The sequence below is a fragment of the Neoarius graeffei genome, chromosome 19 (assembly GCF_027579695.1).
Source record: "Neoarius graeffei isolate fNeoGra1 chromosome 19, fNeoGra1.pri, whole genome shotgun sequence".
Taxonomy (NCBI): Eukaryota; Metazoa; Chordata; class Actinopteri; order Siluriformes; family Ariidae; genus Neoarius; species Neoarius graeffei.
In genome coordinates, this window is record NC_083587.1 from 68,443,628 (window position 1) to 68,461,591 (window position 17,964).

Here is a 17,964-nt window from a genome sequence, read left to right on the forward strand (position 1 = left end):
GAGGGTTAGCACTATTTGATTTACACAACATGCCGACCACTTTAAAGGTGCAAATTGTTTATTATTATTATTATTATTATTATTAAGGACTCAAAATTCATATATTTTTTCACCAGCCAGCCAGACTAGTTCCCTTCCAAAGTAACTCGCCAAACAGAAAATCAACTCGCCAAAATTTGTTCATGTATGAATTTTACTTCTGTCAAAAATAACACAAAAGAGAGTCGTTACCATTGTTCATGACTAATGTGCATTTATTTCAAGACCCGAGTACACTGAGTGCAGAATTATTAGGCAAGTGAGTATTTTGACCACAACATCCTTTTAATGCATGTTGTCCCACTCCAAGCTGTTTAGGCTTGAAAGCCTACTACCAATTAAGTATATCAGGTGCTGTGCATCTGTGTAATGAGAGGGGGTGTGGTCTAATGACATCAACACCCTATATCAGGTGTGCATAATTATTAGGCAACCTCTTTTCCTCTGGCAAAATGGGTCAGAAGAGAGATCTGACAGACTTTGAAAAGTCTAAAATTGTGAGATGTCTTGCAGACGGATGCAGCACTCTTGAAATTGCGAAGATGTTGAAACGTGATCACCAAACAATCAAGCGTTTCATTGCAAATAGTCAACAGGGTCGAAAGAAGCGTGTGGGGAAAAAAAAGGCACAAAATAACTGCACATGATCTGCGGAAAATCAAGCATGAAGCTAACAAGCAGCCATTAGCATCCAGTTCTGCCATATTCCAGAGTTGCAACATTCCTGGAGTGTCAAAGAGTACAAGGTGTGCAATATTGAGGGACATGGCCAAGGTAAGGAAGGCTGAAAAACGACCACCACTGAGTAAGGCACACAAGATAAAATGTCAAGACTGGGCCAAGAAATATCTTAAGACTGATTTTTCTAAGGTGCTGTGGTCTGATGAGATGAGAGTGACTCTTGATGGGCCAGATGGATGGGCCTGTGGCTGGATCAGTAATGGGCACAGAGCTCCACTCCGACTCAGATGCCAGCAAGGTGGAGGTGGAGTACTGCTATGGGCTGGTATCATCAAAGACGAGCTTGTTGGACCTTTTTGAGTTGAGGATGGACTCAAACTCAACTCCCAGACCTACTGCCAGTTCCTGGAAGAAACCTTCTTCAAACAGTGGTATAGGAAAAAGTCAGCATCTTTCAAGAAGAACATGATTTTCATGCAGGATAACGCTCCATCTCATGCGTCCAAATACTCCACTGCGTGGCTAGCCAGTAAAGGTCTGAAAGGTGAAAAAATAATGACATGGCCCCCTTGTTCACCTGACCTAAACCCCATAGAGAACCTGTGGTCCATTATAAAACGTGAGGTCTACAAAGAGGGAAAACAGTACACCTCTCTGAACAGCGTCTGGGAGGCCGTGGTTGCTGCTGCACACAATGTTGGTCATGAACAGATAAAGAAATTGACAGAATCTATGGATGGAAGGCTTTTGAGTGTCCTCATGAAGAAGGGTGGCTATATTGGTCACTGATTTGTTTTTGTTTTGTGTTTGAATGTCAGATATGTTTATTTGCAAATCTGGAGTTGTCATATCAGTGTACCTGGTGAAAATAAATAAGTGAAATGGCTACATATTTGTTTTTTATTAAGTTGCCTAATAATTCTGCACAGTGAAAGTTACCTGAACGCATACATATTCTCCTAAAATGGCCAAAACTAAAAACGCCCCACTCTAACTTCCATACATATTCAGCTTTGATATTTATGAGTCTTTTTGGTTGATTGAGAACATAGTTGTTGTTCAATAATAAAACTAATCCTCAAAAATACAACTTGCCTAATAATTCTGCACTCAGTGTATTTTGATACGGTTGTTAAATACATAAATGAGAACAACACAGAGCACCATAATATAATATCAACAAATAATGTATTGGAAAACTTGGCAACTTGGTGTATGAGTATTGAAAACAAATATACTGACTATCATGACTATAGCACCCAAAATATGTCCAACATGCTTTCTGTATTTAACCATTTATGAGAGAGAAAGCATTCGGAGCTTCATATTGACAAGGAATCAACTTGAAAAAAATTAATTATTCCATAAAAATCGTATCGCAGCCGAGGCCTACCCTGCTCCCACGCTTGCTTATAAGTCCTTTGTCGTTTCTCCTTCTCGTACGCTTTATCGGCGGCCTTTTTCTCCTCTTCAGACCGAGCTCGCTTTGTCCCCGTCTCTGGCGGTTTCTGTACACCTTTCAGAAAATTCCACATCACAACGTAGCTCTGGCAGATGTAGATGTAAACAACAACAAAAACACGTGTTTAAATGGGCGATAATGTGGCCACATCTATTGAATTTGAGAACGTGATTACCGCGATATTCAGCGAGATGCGTTATATGCATGCACAGTAGTGAAAAAACCGACAGCCTGACTCGTACACGATGTGATTCGGAATTCTTCGGTATTTGCCGTCCTGCCGATAAACACATCAATTAACACAGACACGGCACACGCTTAATATGTGGCGGCTTTAGCTGACGGTGTGTCTGAATTAGGGCTGTGCGATATGGGGGAAAAAATGAATATCCCGATACATTTTCTCCATTTCACGATATACGATGTATTGAAATCTCCTCTAAAGGACCCCATGAAATCTAACTTTTACTCTTTACTGTTTTCACTACAATCCCTGCAGATTAAATAACATTCTTGTTTAACTTTACAGGTGGTTTTCAACAACACATTTTAAATTGTCATGTTCGTGATTAATCACAATTGAGTTGAAATAAGACTATTTTTATTCAACAAAGATGTGGCACAAGCTGAAAAAACAATCTTGAAAATTGCAACATATGGGGGGCTTTGGAGAACGAGGCCGCTATGGTCATTTGTTTAGCTTATGTGGTGGTTTTAGCTCGTGGGCAAGTAGTTCGGAGTTTAAGAGACTCTTCATACTGTACCGGGTGAGTTTTCAGGTGATGGAACATATTTGTCGTGCTGCTGTCTTTCGTGATGACGGGGTTTTTTTGCACACTTTACAAACTGGCGTTTGCTGTTCCACGTCCTCCTCGCGATATCCAAAAAAATGCCAGATGACTGACCCCTTACTAGTTCTTTTAGGAACCAATTCGTCCGCTTCCATTTTTAATTTGTCGCTGAAATTGACAGAGCTTACACGGTAGCCTATGCAACACCAGCGATTGCACGAACTGAGTCAGCGCTGTAAAGCGAAACTAGAAAATCTTCCCGCAAGTTCCTTTCAGCACCGAGATGTCGCCCGGGATTGGTTGGAGAGTGTGTGATGACGTTATTGTTTTCTTTACCCTTAGGCAGCCTCTCACGTTACTGCCTGAGGGACAGGGAGAAAACCACCGGAAAAGGTTTTAAACAAACGCAACAAACACAAAACAAACGCAAGTCGGCAGATGACCATAAAATACTCAATAGTTACGATATAATAATTTTCTGTATCTCACACAGAATTTTCAGAGATATATCGAGTATGTTGGATATATCGCACAGCCCTAGTCTGAATCTTCGCTTCATATATATTTTTTATTTTCAACTAGCCAGCCGGACTGCCTAGTGCCAGGAATTACCCGCCAAATGACAAATTAAGTCGCCTCGGGTGACCGGACCACTGCGAATTTCGAGCCCTTTTATTATTATTATTATTATTGTGACACAAACAATAAGATGAAAAAACAGAAATCTAGAGTGTGCATAAGTATTCACCCCCTTTCATGTGAAACCCCTAAATAAGAGCTGGTCCAACCAATTCATTTCATAAGTCACATAATTAGTTGACTGATTGCACACAGGTGGATCTTAAAGTGTCACATGATGTCTGTATAAATCAACCTGTTCTGGAAGAACCCTGACTCTGCAACACTACTAAACAAGCAACATGAAAACCAAGAAGCCTCCAAACAGGTCAGAAACAAAGTTGTGGAGAAGTATAGATCGGGGTTGGGTTATAAAAATATCCCAAACTTTGAATATCCCAGAGAGCTCCATTAAATCCATTATAGCAAAATGGAAAGAATATGGCACCACTACAAACCTGACAAGAGAAGGCCCCGCCCACCAAAACTCACAGACCAGGCAAGGAGGGCATTAATCAGAGACACAACAAAGACACCAAAGATAACACTCAAGGAGCTGCAAAGATCCACAGTGGAGATGGGAGTATTAGAATTAGAATGCCTTTATTGTCACTATACACATGTACAATGAGATTAAAAGCAACTCCAATCACAGTGCAAACAGCATAAAAATATGCAATATACAGTAAACACAGCACAAAGAATATAGTGGAAAAAAAGGGGTGCTATGTACAGTGTTGTGTTCCACATTATGGAGTGGGGCATTGCACAGAGAGAGTCCGGGGGCTGGGGGGGGGGTTAAACTATAAAGTCAGTGCATATTCGAGTTCAGGGCGGTTATGGCTTTTGGAAAGAAGCTGTTTTTGAATCTATTTGCTTTTGTCTTGATGCACCTGTAGCACCTTCCTGAGGGCAACAGGTCGAACAGATCAAAGCCAGGGTGGGAGCTGTCCTTGATAATGTTCTTAGCTCTGCTGAGGCAGCGGAAGGTGTAAATGTCCATCAGGGAGGGGAGAAGGCAGCCGATGATCTTCTGTACTGCCTTTACTACTCTCTGTAGCCTCTCCCTGTCTGCAGCAGTGCAGCCGCCGTACCATACTGTGATACAGTATGTCAGCAGGCTCTCAATAGATGAGTGGTAGAAGGTCAGCAGCAGGTTGGAGTCTAGGTTGTACTTCCTGAGGACGCTCAGGAAGTGTAGCCGCTGCTGAGCCTTCTTGATGACTGCCGTGATGTTCTCTGTCCAGGAGATGTCAGCGGAGATGAGATCGCCGAGAAACTGGAAGGTGTGGACCCTCTCCACACACTCGCCATTGATATGAAGGGGGGCTAGGTCAGTGCTGTGCTTCCTGAAGTCAACGATGATCTCTTTGGTTTTCTTGGTGTTCAGAGCAAGGTTATTCTCCGAACACCAGGCTGCCAACTTCAGGACCTCCTCTCTGTAGGCTGCCTCGTCTCCCTTTGAGATGAGTCCGACCACTGTGGTGTCGTCAGCAAACTTGACGATGAGGTTGTTGTTGTGGGTCAAACTGCAGTTGTGGGTGTAGAGGCAGTACAGGAGGGGGCTCAGCACACAGCCCTGTGGAGAGCCGGTGCTCAACGTGCGGGTGGAGGAGAAGTGGGGGCCAAGTCTCACAGTCTGGGGCCGGTTGGTGAGAAAGTCCTTTATCCAGGCACATGTGAGACGGGAGAGGCTGAGAGTGTCTGGTTTTCTGATGAGGATGTCCAGGATTATTGTGTTAAAGGCTGAACTGTAATCCACAAAGAGCATCTGGACGTAGCTCTGCTGCTGCTCCAAGTGGTTCAGCGCAGAGTGGAGAGCTACGGCAATGGCGTCCTCTGTGGATCTGTTCACACGATATGCGAACTGGTAGGGGTTGAAGTCTGGGGGGAGGTAGTCCTTGATGTGCTGAAGAACTAGTCTCTCGAAGCACTTCATGATCACCGGGGTGAGAGCCACAGAACAGTAATCATTCAGGCTGGTGACGGGAGACTTCTTCAGCACTGGGATTATTGTTGCTGATTTTAGGCAGGGTGGGATGACTGCCTGAGCCAGAGAGAGGTTGAAGATCCTGGTGAAGGTGAGGGCGATCTGATGGGTGCACGCTCTGAGCACCTTGCCAGGTACTCCGTCTGGGCCGGTAGTTTTCTTGGGGTTCACTGCCAGGAGCATCCGTCTGACATCATGCTCCCTTACAGTGAATGGAGTGGTGCAGGAACCGGGTGGGGGCAGGGCTGGAGCAGATGAGTGCTACTGGGATGTTTCAAAGCGAGCAAAGAAGCAATTTAGCTCCTCTGCCAGCGGCGCACTCAGGTCTCCTGTTGACGCATCACAGACTCTAAAGTTTGTGATGTCTTGTATACCCCGCCACACCTCCCAAGTATCTGTCCATAGGACCACTTTAAACCATACACTCCACAGGGTGGGGCTTTATGGAAGAGTGGCCAGAAAAAAAAAGCCATTGCTGAAGAAAACACATTTGGAATTTGCCCAACAGCATGTGGCAGACTCCCCAAACACATGGAAGAAGATTCTCTGGTCAAATGAGACTAAAACTGAACTTTTTGGCCATCATGGGAAATGCCATGTGTGGCGCAAACCCAACACCCTGAGAACACCATTCCTACAGTGAAGCATGGTGGTGGCAGCATCATGCTGTGGGGATGTTTTTCATCTGCAGGGGCAGGAAAGCTGATCAGGACTGAAGGAAAGATGGATGGCACTAAATACAGGGCAATTTTGGAGGAAAACCTGTTTGAGTCAGCCAGAGGTTTGAGACTGGGATGAAGGTTCATGTTCCAGCAGGACAATGACCCTAAACATACTGCTAAAGCTACACTGGAGTGGTTTAAAGGGAAACATTTAAATGTCTTGGAATCATGGGCGCCGCCGGGGGGGAAAGGTTAGAACAATTCTAGGGGCCCAGCACTGCCATGGGGCCCTTTAAGGGGCTGATAATATGCTTTTAATGATTTTAATAAGACTTTTGAAATAACAACAATGCAATATTCCATCTGGTAAAATGAGCTAATTGAACAAGGTTGTCTATTTCTTGAGTTCTTCAACATTGTCATTTAACCCTCCCCCTTTTGCGAAATGGTACGGTCCAGTTCTGGTAGAAGCGCGATGCGTTAAATCTGTGTGCTGATCAGTGCAACGCTACTTGCTGCTGTGTTGCGGTGCAGCAGCCAGCCAGCAGTGGAGTGCGTACAGTCTATGATCGCTAAATATGAAGCGTGGCTGTCAAAAACGTAAAGAAAGGCAGCTGAAAGCTGAGAGGGACCGGAGAGGCAGGCAACTGGTCACTCAGTTTTTCCCAAAGAAAGGTAGCTATCGCTCACATGTGTGTTCAAAATATTAGCGAATGGTAAATGAACGGTAAATGAACAGTATGAACGTGGTTGGATTAGCCTATCAAGAGAACACTTTTACAGTTTGTACAGTGACATTTTTTCCATTTTAATAACTGAACTGACTTGTGTGATAAGATGAAATATTACGTTATGCTGGTGCTAATAACTAGTGCTAATACCCAGTTTCATAACTAATGGGGTGCCCTAAATATGCACAGATTCAGCCTCAGGGGGACCTCCGCCCTACCAAACCACTGAACCCCCCTTTGGAGAAGGAGATAAGCAGCAATACAACCCATAAATGCTTTAGGATTGAAGTTTTTAATGAGCGAGCGCCATATACAGTTTGCTAGATTAAAGTGTTGCTAATAACGGACACCAGTCAGTGTTTGACATGGTTACGTGTGTGGAATGTTCACACGTTCTAAACCATTGGTTTCAAATTGAGGAGCTGGAGAAAGCGCAGCACACACAAAAGAGGGATAGAGGTTACAACATATGAAGAAATACGTACGTAATTGATCAAATTGAAATGTCACTCCGTGTCACTTTGAAATACATTTATAATAAGATGTTTCCTGTCTTTTATGGGTAACTCTGCTTACGCTCCAATTTCTGTCTAGACACACTTTGCTTTGAACATATTCCCTTTTTGCAGAACAGTACACACAGCTTTCTACCTAACACATAATCCATGGGATTTCCATAGGTATTTTGATGCTGGGTAGAAAACTTTTTCTATGATTTATTAGCAGTCACATCACACATTTCATTACCAATTGTCCTAGCACAAGAAGGCATGTGGCAAAATCTTGAATTTTTGTGATTGTAAATGCACCAGAATTAGTCACTGACCAGTTTTCATCTAGTCCCTGGTAGGTTAATACATAAAATGTAATAACAAAGTCACAAACTCAAGGTCCATGGGCTATCAAAAGTCAAATAATGACAATAGTGCAATTGTGACAAGGGTGGGCAAAGTTGGGGGGCCCAAAATTCTAATCTTTCATGGGGCCCAAAGTTTCTGGCAGCGCCCCTGCTTGGAATGGCCTAATCAAAGCCCAGACCTCAATCCAATTGAGAATCCGTGGCATAGCTTGAAGATTGCAACCCATCTAACTTGAAGGAGTTGGAGCAGTTTTGCCTTGAGGAATGGACAAAAATCCCAGTGGCTAGATGTGCTAAGCTAATAGAGACACACCCCAAGAGATTTGCAGCTGTAATTGTAGCAAAAGTTGACTACAAAGTACTGACTTTTGGGGGGGGGGGGGATACCTATGCACACTCCAGATTTCTGTTTTTTTCATTTTAATTATTGTTTGTGCCACAATAAAACAATTTCCACCTTTAAAGTGGTAGTCATGTTGTGTAAATCAAATGGTGCTAACCCTCCAAAAATCCATTTTAATTCCAGCTTGGTAATGCGACAAAACCTGGCAAACACCAAGGGGGATGAATACTTTTGCAAGGCACTGTAAGACTCCAGTTTCTGAAATCAGCTCGACTTTGCGTTCTTGTGGATTTTGAGTTGAACCAGACACAGAAAACAATCAGTTCAGTTCTGACCCAGTGAAAGTTAAGTGATGATGATCACAGTTCAGGCAGGAAATATAAACAAATTAAAGAGTTGTTCTCACTGTTAACATCAGACTATGTGCGGTTTTACACTTTAATCAGGATCTGGTGTTAAATTGTTGGGATTCCATTGGAATTCTTAAACCAATAACAATGTGTCAGTCGATTCAGATGGAGTTGTGAAAAGGTTATTAAAAAGAATCTGTTCAAAACATTCGAAAGCACAAATTCACCAGTTTCATACCACTAAACCAACAAACACACTGATTCAGGGTCAGAGGTCATGCCAGATCTTTAACAAATGGACTGGTGTTTTTTTGGGGGGGGCTTTTTTCACCTTTTATTATTGGATAGGACAGTGTAGAGACAGGAAATGAGCGGGAAATGACCTCGGGCCGGAATCGAACCCGGGCCCCCGGACCCATGGCATGGCGCCTTATCCACCTGAGCCACGATGGTGTTTGAGGCAAAGGTCATGACAGCCTACAGTGCATTTCCTTTCCACAGACAAGCTCCAGTGCAGAGCGATGCATGCTGGGTAATTTGAGCACCGTTAAATGAAATGTGAATGTAGACAAATGCTTAAATATTCTTTAAAAGGCTTAAAGTGCTGTCAAATTATACAACTCCAGTAATGGAGCACGTTTCTAAATGAAGGGAGACAGATGGAGGAGATGCGTCTCCGAGGACCGACGGTAAAGAATTCTGTCACAAAAACATGATGAAAACGTCTTTGCAGTAATAGCACCTATTAAAACAAAGGGGCTGTGTGTGTGTCAGTATTGACAGAATAAACAGTATTGAAGAATAAGCAGATCGATCGTATTGACCTGTTTTAGCTGAAAGTATTTTCTCCTGCATCAACAAATGCACACAACCACAATTACATTACAGTTATTCTTTTTTTTTCTAATTCTGGTGGAAAAAATCTAAATGATAAAAACGATATACTAAATTTCTGGTATGATCAACTTACGCTCATGTGAAATAAATAAAACACAGTCTCAGCGTGCTGTGTAGCAATAAAAATGGCTTTAAAATCCTCCAGGAATCCAGTTTACCTCATGTTAGCTAACTGGCTCGCTTTAACGGTGAAAATGATGAATACAGACTCTCGGAGAAATCTCACCAGGTTAGAGCTTCTTAGCTAGCTTTAATGTTGAAAATGCTGAACATTTATTTACATGAAGTCCTGTCAGAAATCCTACCCAGATTAGCTAATCGTAGCTAGCTTGCTTTTTCCCCCTGAAGATTGTGAAAATGTGATTAGCACGACTTAAAATCCTGTCAGGTTTTTGAATAATAGTCAGTTTATTCTTGAAGATTGTAAACATCCTTATTCAGTTAAATCATACTATGTCCTATTAAATTCTGTCAGGATGTCATATGTTAGCTAGTTGGCTCGCTTTAATGGTGAAAATGATTGAATATTTACAAATACAGCTTCAGAAATCCTGTCAGGTTAACTGATGCTAGTTAGCTTTAGGTTAGCTAGCTTTAATCTTGAAGCTTGTGAACATTTATTAAGAAAGATTATTTCAGTTGTAAAAATGGTAAATATTTATGAATATAGATTAAATTTTTTCTGAGAAATCAGGTTTGTTCATGTCAGCTGTGCAGGTCGATCGCTTCAGTTCTGAAGATGGTGTTAGCTGTTAGTTTCAACACCCTTTACAAATACCGTATTCTTCTGATTTTTATATCTTTAAAAAGTTAGCAGATTTTAAGCATATGGAGGTAATTTTTTTCTTCAGTTTTATGATATTTATCCCAATACATCGTCCCACTCTTGACTCTTATTTCCCACAGTAATGTAAAAGCACATTTTCATCCCATTCTGATGCAGATACTGTTTCAATAACGCTACGGTCCACTAGCTTTATTTCTCTTCAGCAGTAATGAGCTTAGACGCTCCATATTTCACTCCACTGCAGATATTTTTCTGTTAGTTATGTAATGAGTTATCATTTCTAAATGGTTTTGGATCATATGGATGGCACTTGAAGGCTGTGAGTGCACTTTTGTCCCACCGAGAACGCCGTTCCAGCTGAAACACAATGATCTGAAGCACGGGTAAGCGCTAAATGACAAAAAAAAATCTTCACTGCTCAGGAGTTAATTTTGGTCAGAGTTTTATCCCTCTCTCCTCGCCCTGTTTTTCCCTTGTGATTAGATAATGAACCAACAGACCAAAATACATTCATTTCACTGTGACATTTAAATGTGTTAAGGATTTCTGATTTCAGGCACATTTTCATTCAGGTTTTCTGAGATGTAAATTTCATAATTTGCATTAAACACACATGTTTTCTGTGGTGTTATGACAGTTCCTTCCGCTTTCACACTGATTTCTTTTGTGCTCGTACAGAAATACACACGTGCTCTCCCACACACACTGTTTGCTTGTATTTGTAAAATGTACACGTCTTTTTTGTGGAACATATCCAGATGTCTAAATCTAAAAGCCTGGGAGAAATTACATTGTGCACATGTTTATTACGCTATATAGCATAAGGCAAATGTTATAACCTCTCACCTGTAGCCTCCACCATTCCCTCGAGAATGACAACGATCTCGAACTCTTCCCGCGTAAGCTGCTCCTGCGAGATGTCCCAGAACGGGCTGCTCTCATTAAACTCGTGGCAGATGATGAGCGGAGACACGAGGAAGAGCCGATCGTCACCAGTATCGAAGCCCACATTGATATCGGTCTGATTCAGCGGGATAAACTCTCCTTCCTTTGTCTGTTTGGATCGGATCAGCTTTGCTCGGATCGATGCTTCCACGATGTGCGAGTTGCGTAAATCTCCTACACGGAACATCAAGCATAGTTTGTTGTCACGCATTGAAATGACGGCATTCTGTGAGAACATGAGTGTCTCAGCGCGCTTCTTGGGCTGCGAGATCTTCACAAACATGCAGCCCACCATAAAGGCATTCACGATGGAGCCCAGGATGGCCTGCACCAGCAGCAGCGCGATGCCTTCGGGACACTTCTCCGTGATGACGCGGTAGCCGTAGCCAATGGTCGTCTCCGTCTCAATTGAGAACAGGAAAGCTGAGACGAAGCCGTTGAGGTTGGCCACGCATGGCGTCCACTCTCCATCATCTGCGTGCTCAAGGTCACCACGGGCGTACGCGATAAGCCACCAGATCAGCCCAAAGAAGATCCACGTGGTTGTGTAAACTAGCGTGAACACCAACAGGTTAAAGCGCCACTTCAGGTCCACGAGCGTAGTGAAAATGTCCGTTAGGTAGCGGTATGTCTCACGCACATTGCCGTGATGCACGTTACACTTCCCATCTTTTTCGACGTAGCGTTGTCTACGCTTGCGAGGGATCTCAGAAGAGTCCCCACTCACAGCCACACCCCCTCCTCCCACAGCCACACCCCCTCCCACCACCATGGTCCGGTCTGTGGAGATCTGCAAAGATAAAGTCCACAGGATAAAGAATAACTGGGTGAGAAGAGCAAAGAGAAAAGAAGAGAAGCCGAAGGTCATGAAATTTTAATTTTCAACTGCCAAGGGCAGTGAACTGTTTAACCCTTTCCCTTCTATTCGGGTTTAAATTACTTCTTACTAAACGTGGAGCCACAATTAAAAAAAATTGCTCGTCTCAATTTTTTCTAATGAACAGAATTAATAAAAGTTGTTTAACACAGAAATGGTGTTCAGGCCAGTTCGAGCTCTGAGCTAGAAAGTGAAATAAAAGTGTGTGAACTATTACTATCACATTATTAACAATTTATAGGAAGGATAAAGCCAGAACTGCTTCAGAATGACTCGAACATTCTAGAACAGATGAACCTCACCTTACTGCTGGTGTCGTTCCATTTCTTCGGCAGTTTGATGCCCTGTTTCTCCACATCCTGTCCGAATTGGCTCTTTATGCTACTCATGACCTGCAGGGCTTGAGCCACACCCAGCTGTTCTCTCACACACACACATACACACACACACACACACACGTGCGCACACACACACACACACGTGCGCACGCAGTCTTCTGGTCCAGCAGGGGGCGCTGTCCAAGTCCATAACAAAAACACACAACGCGAAGCGTGATTACAATCAAACACTGATAGTGAGGACAGAGAAAGAGTTAATGTGTGGAAAAGTTACAGGAAAAAAACAAACCAAACACTTCATCTGAGTAACAGCGCAGGAATGAATCAGATTAAGGCAAGAGTAGACATGTCTATTGTTTTCAGGATTTGGAATAAATTGCATCTACAACACACATTTTCTTAAACTTTCGTGGTAAAAATATCAAAACAAAACTAAAAAAATGTTAAGTTTATTTTAGTTTATTGTCTCCTGGCAACTAGCATTATCTGAAACTTTAAGCTCCACCCACTTCACAATCAAGTCATCCGTCATTAGAATGTAAACGTCAATTTCCTTTTTACACATTAAACACATAAAACCACACTGTATTTTAAACCGGTTTCTATCTATCTATCTATCTATCTATCTATCTATCTATCTATCTATCTATCTATCTATTTCAGTTTCTAAATAAGCTCCATTCTGTTCATTCTTGGGGCGGCACGGTGGTGTAGTGGTTAGCGCTGTCGCCTCACAGCAAGAAGGTCCGGGTTCGAGCCCTGTGGCCGGCGAGGGCCTTTCTGTGTGGAGTTTGCATGTTCTCCCCGTGTCCGCGTGGGTTTCCTCTGGGTGCTCCGGTTTCCCCCACAGTCCAAAGACATGCAGGTTAGGTTAACTGGTGACTCTAAATTGAGCGTAGGTGTGAATGTGAGTGTGAATGGTTGTCTGTGTCTATGTGTCAGCCCTGTGATGACCTGGCGACTTGTCCAGGGTGAACCCCGCCTCTCGCCCGTAGTCAGCTGGGATAGGATCCAGCTTCCCCACAACCCTGTACAGAATAAGCGGCTACAAATAATGGATGGATGGATGTTCATTCTTGTCCCTGGAATTTCCCAAAATGTTGATGTTGGATTTATGTTTGCTTTTATACTAAACTTTTTATAACAGTGCATGGTCTTTTCTGATTAAACAATAAAAATAAAATCCCACACACATTTCTGTAAAAGTCTCTCTGAGAATCGCAGTGAAATAGATGTTTTAATTCACAAGAGTAGATTTTTTATGATTAGGGATGTAAATTTATGCAATTAGACAAAGCCATTTTAGCAAACATAAATGCAATATTTTCTGAAAAAATTCCAATACAAAAGACAGACAAGCAAACAGTTTGGATCATACATACTGTACTTCCATAACAAACTCACGAGTTCACTAGCTGACAGTTCAGCAGCACTGTAGAGCTGTGGAGTGAAGAACAGGTGTGTATCACGAGCAGGTGTTAAGTGACACAGTTAACGGAAAATCACATTTCTGTAAATGAGCTCATCAGAAAAACACAGTTTACACACAAATAAATGTTAATGATGATTAAATAATGAGCACTCATCACTGCAGATGGAAAACAGTGATAATATTCATTCTCATCTCATTTCATTATCTGTAGCTGCTTTATCCTGTTCTACAGGGTCGCAGGCGGGCTGGATCCTATCCCAGCTGACTACGGGCGAAAGGCGGGGTTCACCCTGGACAAGTCGCCAGGTCATCACAGGGCTGACACATAGACACAGACAACCATTCACACTCACATTCACACCTACGCTCAATTTAGAGTCACCAGTTAACCTAACCTGCATGTCTTTGGACTGTGGGGGAAACCGGAGCACCCGGAGGAAACCCACGCGGACACGGGGAGAACATGCAAACTCCGCACAGAAAGGCCCTCGCCGGCCCCGGGGCTCGAACCCGGACCTTCTTGCTGTGAGGCAACAGTGCTAACCACTACACCACCGTGCCGCTCCGAAAGATTCATTTCACAAATAAAATCCTTTAAATGAAAATGTTCTAACCCAAAATCAGCTGGGATCAAATCCAGCTCACCCACGAGCCGTGACAGATACACGGCATAGAAACTGAATGAATCAATGAATGAATGAAACTGCAAAAGATTTCACACACACACACTGTTCCTCAAGATAGATAGATAAATAGATACTAGGAGAAAAAAACACAAGGAAGGGAAAAACAAAGGATGTGTGTGGGAGAGAAGCAGATGGTTAAGAATAAACACACACCAGGACCTGCTAACGTGCGTGCGCTCGCACACACACTGTATTTTAATTTTGCTGTAACTTTATGCACTGTAGCTCTTTTTTCCTGAACACCCACAAAAACTCTACATGCACACAGAGAGAGAGAGGGATGGAGAGAAGGAGGTGTGATGGAGTGACGTTATCACAACACTAGATTCCTGCTCCGGTTCCTCTGTTGTGAGTAACTTTGTTGTTCGATGCAGTGATGATGTGATATCTGTGATATCGGTGTGATCAGCTCGGACGGTTATTGCAATGATCATACGAGGAGTTTATCGTATCGCTCCAACACTCAGAGCATCTGTGTCCTTTTCCGTCCAGTGTGACGTCACAGTGTCGGGAGATTTTAATGCAGGAGGCGTAAAATGTCACCAACTGGCCTCAAAGCATCGAGAGACACTCAAATGTCCCTGATGTGTGTGTGTGTGTGTGTGTGTGTGTGAGTGGCCTCTTCAGTTTCCATCTTCTCCTGACATCATATTGAGTAAAAAAGTGTAAATAAATTCAACACTGATGGCCAGATGGTGAAGGCGACCTTGAGCTAAATGTATTGTAGGCTAGTTACAGAAACGAGAGAGAGAGCACTTATGAGTGTGTTTTATTATCCATCACATTCCTCCTTGAGAGGACAAAGAGAAATGGAGAGATAAAGTGGAGAGATTATGAATGGATCTGAGTCATAAAAAGGAAAGAAAGAAGAATACATCAGGTTTGAGAGAGACAGACAGACAGACAGACAGACAGAAACATAGACAGAGTGAGATAAAGAGACAGACAGAGAGATAGTGACAGAAATAGATACACAGATAATGTTCCTGATGTTCAAACAGAAAGGGGGGGGGGGCACTTGAGATGTGTTTATTTACACACACACTGAACAGTGCAGGTTTCATCCTGATCACAGGTTCATTATCGTTTAGCAGATCTCAATGCTCTCTCTCCACACCCACACTCTCATCTGCATAATTACCTTTTCACCTGCATTTGCATAATCCTCCCGCTTACACACACACACACACACACACACACACACACACACACACACACACAGGAGTGCAATATCATACTCTAATGCACACTCACCTAACTAACTTTGGCATTTGGGACACTTACTTACTTACTGTCATCCGACAACAGTCAGTGACAATATGAAACCCTTTCACCAGCGACTTCAATCCTTCATAGCCACCAACAGCTCCTCACCATCAAGGCCAGAATCATTTTTAATGACATCCTTCAGAGTTAGTTGGGGACGACCAATCCTTCGTTTCTCCTCAGGTTCCCAGAAGAGGACAGAAGTTGCAGGTTCCACATGTTGCATCACATGGCCTGTGAGGGCAAGGTGATGCTGCCTGATTATAGTGATTAATCTTGGTAAGTTCCCATAGAGTTGGCTGTTGGTCAAATGGTCATACCAGGACATATTCTTTACCACCCTGAGCATTCTTGTGTACGTACCATCAAGAGATTTCTCAAGTGACTTTGTGAGAGTCCATGATTCAGCACTGTAGAGGAGGATGGTCTCAACTGACTGAAGATGCGAACCTTGGTCTCAGTACGGATTGGGGATGCCCACACCTTTGAGCGTGCATTTAGAGCACCCCAAGCTTGTGCTTTCCTCACTTCAATATCGTGTGCTGTATCTGTCCAACTGCCCAAATACTTTAAGTCAGTGACCTTTTCGATTTCTGAGCCATTGAAAACATGAAGAGGCTCTTCAAGGGATTGTAATGGATGCATTTTGTTTTTGAGGCATTAAGGTGGAGCCCAATGACTTGTATTGCTATTTCTACTTTGTGGAGGAGGGCCTCTGCATTCTGAATCTCGAACATCCTCTCTCTGTTGATGGAGTCGAAGGCCTTCATGAAGTCAATAAATACAGTGGCTACTTCTTTGTCATGATTATGCAGCTCCTCGACAATATAGTGTAAAGTGAGAATATGTGATGATGTTGAACGCTGTGGACGGAATCCATTTTGATTGGAACGCAACAGCTTGTCAATGACAGGTCTGATCCTATTTAGCAGAAGCCGGTTGTAGATCTTGCCAGCTACTTGAGTAAGACTAATGCCTTAATAGTTATCCATGAATTGCCTTTCTTTGGAATAGGTACAATGCCAGAAGTTCCCCATTCCTTTGGTCTGTTTCCTACAAAGGTGTCATTGCAAAATTTCAACAGGCATTCCTGAAACTTTGGGAATTTCCAGACTTCAAGAGGTAAACCATCTAAACCCAGAGCTTTTCTGAGCTTCATTTGCTTTATTGCAGTAGTTACTTCCACTTGAGAGAAGAGCGCACAGCTGATGTCATGATTAAGCTCAAACACCTCGATTGTGATGTTTTCAATAGGCTCCCTGTTTGGGGCTAGCAGCTTTTGGAAATAATTTTTCCATATAGAGAGTCTGTCTTCCCCTTGAATGAAAACCACTGGAGATTGCTTCTTTGGCAGTTTCTTCACCAGCTTCCATGCTCCTTTCACATCATTGGATGAGCTATTTTTCTCGTCAAAAGCAGATAAGATGATGATTATCCTTTCTTCTTCGCAACTGTCATAAGACTCTTTGAGGTTATTTTGTGCAGGTAGTATGTTAGCAACAGAGGCTTGAAGATCCTCTATACACTTCTCAATGATCACTTTACAATCTGCAAATGAGGGATGGTGTCTAGATTTCCCTGGAAGAAGTTCCTTGCCATGTTTGCTGCAAATTTGGACAAAGGAATCACAAGATTGCATACTCTCAGGGAGTGTGTTGAAGTCGGCTACTATTTTATCATCCACTTCAAGAGCAAGATTTTTATTTGATGCCAATGCTGCCAAAGTCTTCCTTATGACTGGTCTAGAGGAACGGAGGCTAAATCTGACTTTGAGAGAGACTATACGATGGTCACTACCAATGGGATTAGATGAAGAGTGCGCTTGGCTGTTGCAGATGCTATTCTGCCAGCGTTTCCTGCAAAGGATGTAGTCAATTTGCGACAGTCCTCTTTTCGATGACCACCACATCCAAAGTTTCCTTCTTGGTTTTTGAAACTTTATGTTTGTAGCTATTAGATTATGCTGGTTGACGAAGTCTAGAAGGTGGTGACCATTTCTGTCCAGGGTTTTATGATAAGAAAAACCCATCACTAGTCTTCCACTGAAGTCATCACATAAAGACACAAATGCATGGGCTGGAACTGAAGAGAGATAATTCCCTAGGTTGGTGTAGAAGTCGATAACCTTATCCTCTGGTCTACTGTTATGTGGTGAGTAACATGAGATAACATAGATTTTTGGATCGCCTTTGAAGATAGCTGAAACAATT

General features: G+C 42.8%; 1 protein-coding gene across 1 annotated transcript in view; it reads right to left on the minus strand.

Moving 5' to 3' along the window:
* Window positions 1-17,964, minus strand: part of kcnj21 (potassium inwardly rectifying channel subfamily J member 21) — a 36,453-nt gene that overhangs the window by 5,077 nt on the left and 13,412 nt on the right. The window contains exons 2-3 of the mRNA XM_060900514.1: window positions 12,335-12,546; window positions 11,057-11,945 (exon numbers count right to left, since the gene is read on the minus strand). Coding sequence (XP_060756497.1) covers window positions 11,057-11,945; window positions 12,335-12,421 — 976 coding nt within the window. The 5' untranslated portion in view covers window positions 12,422-12,546. The remainder of the gene's footprint in view (window positions 1-11,056; window positions 11,946-12,334; window positions 12,547-17,964) is intronic.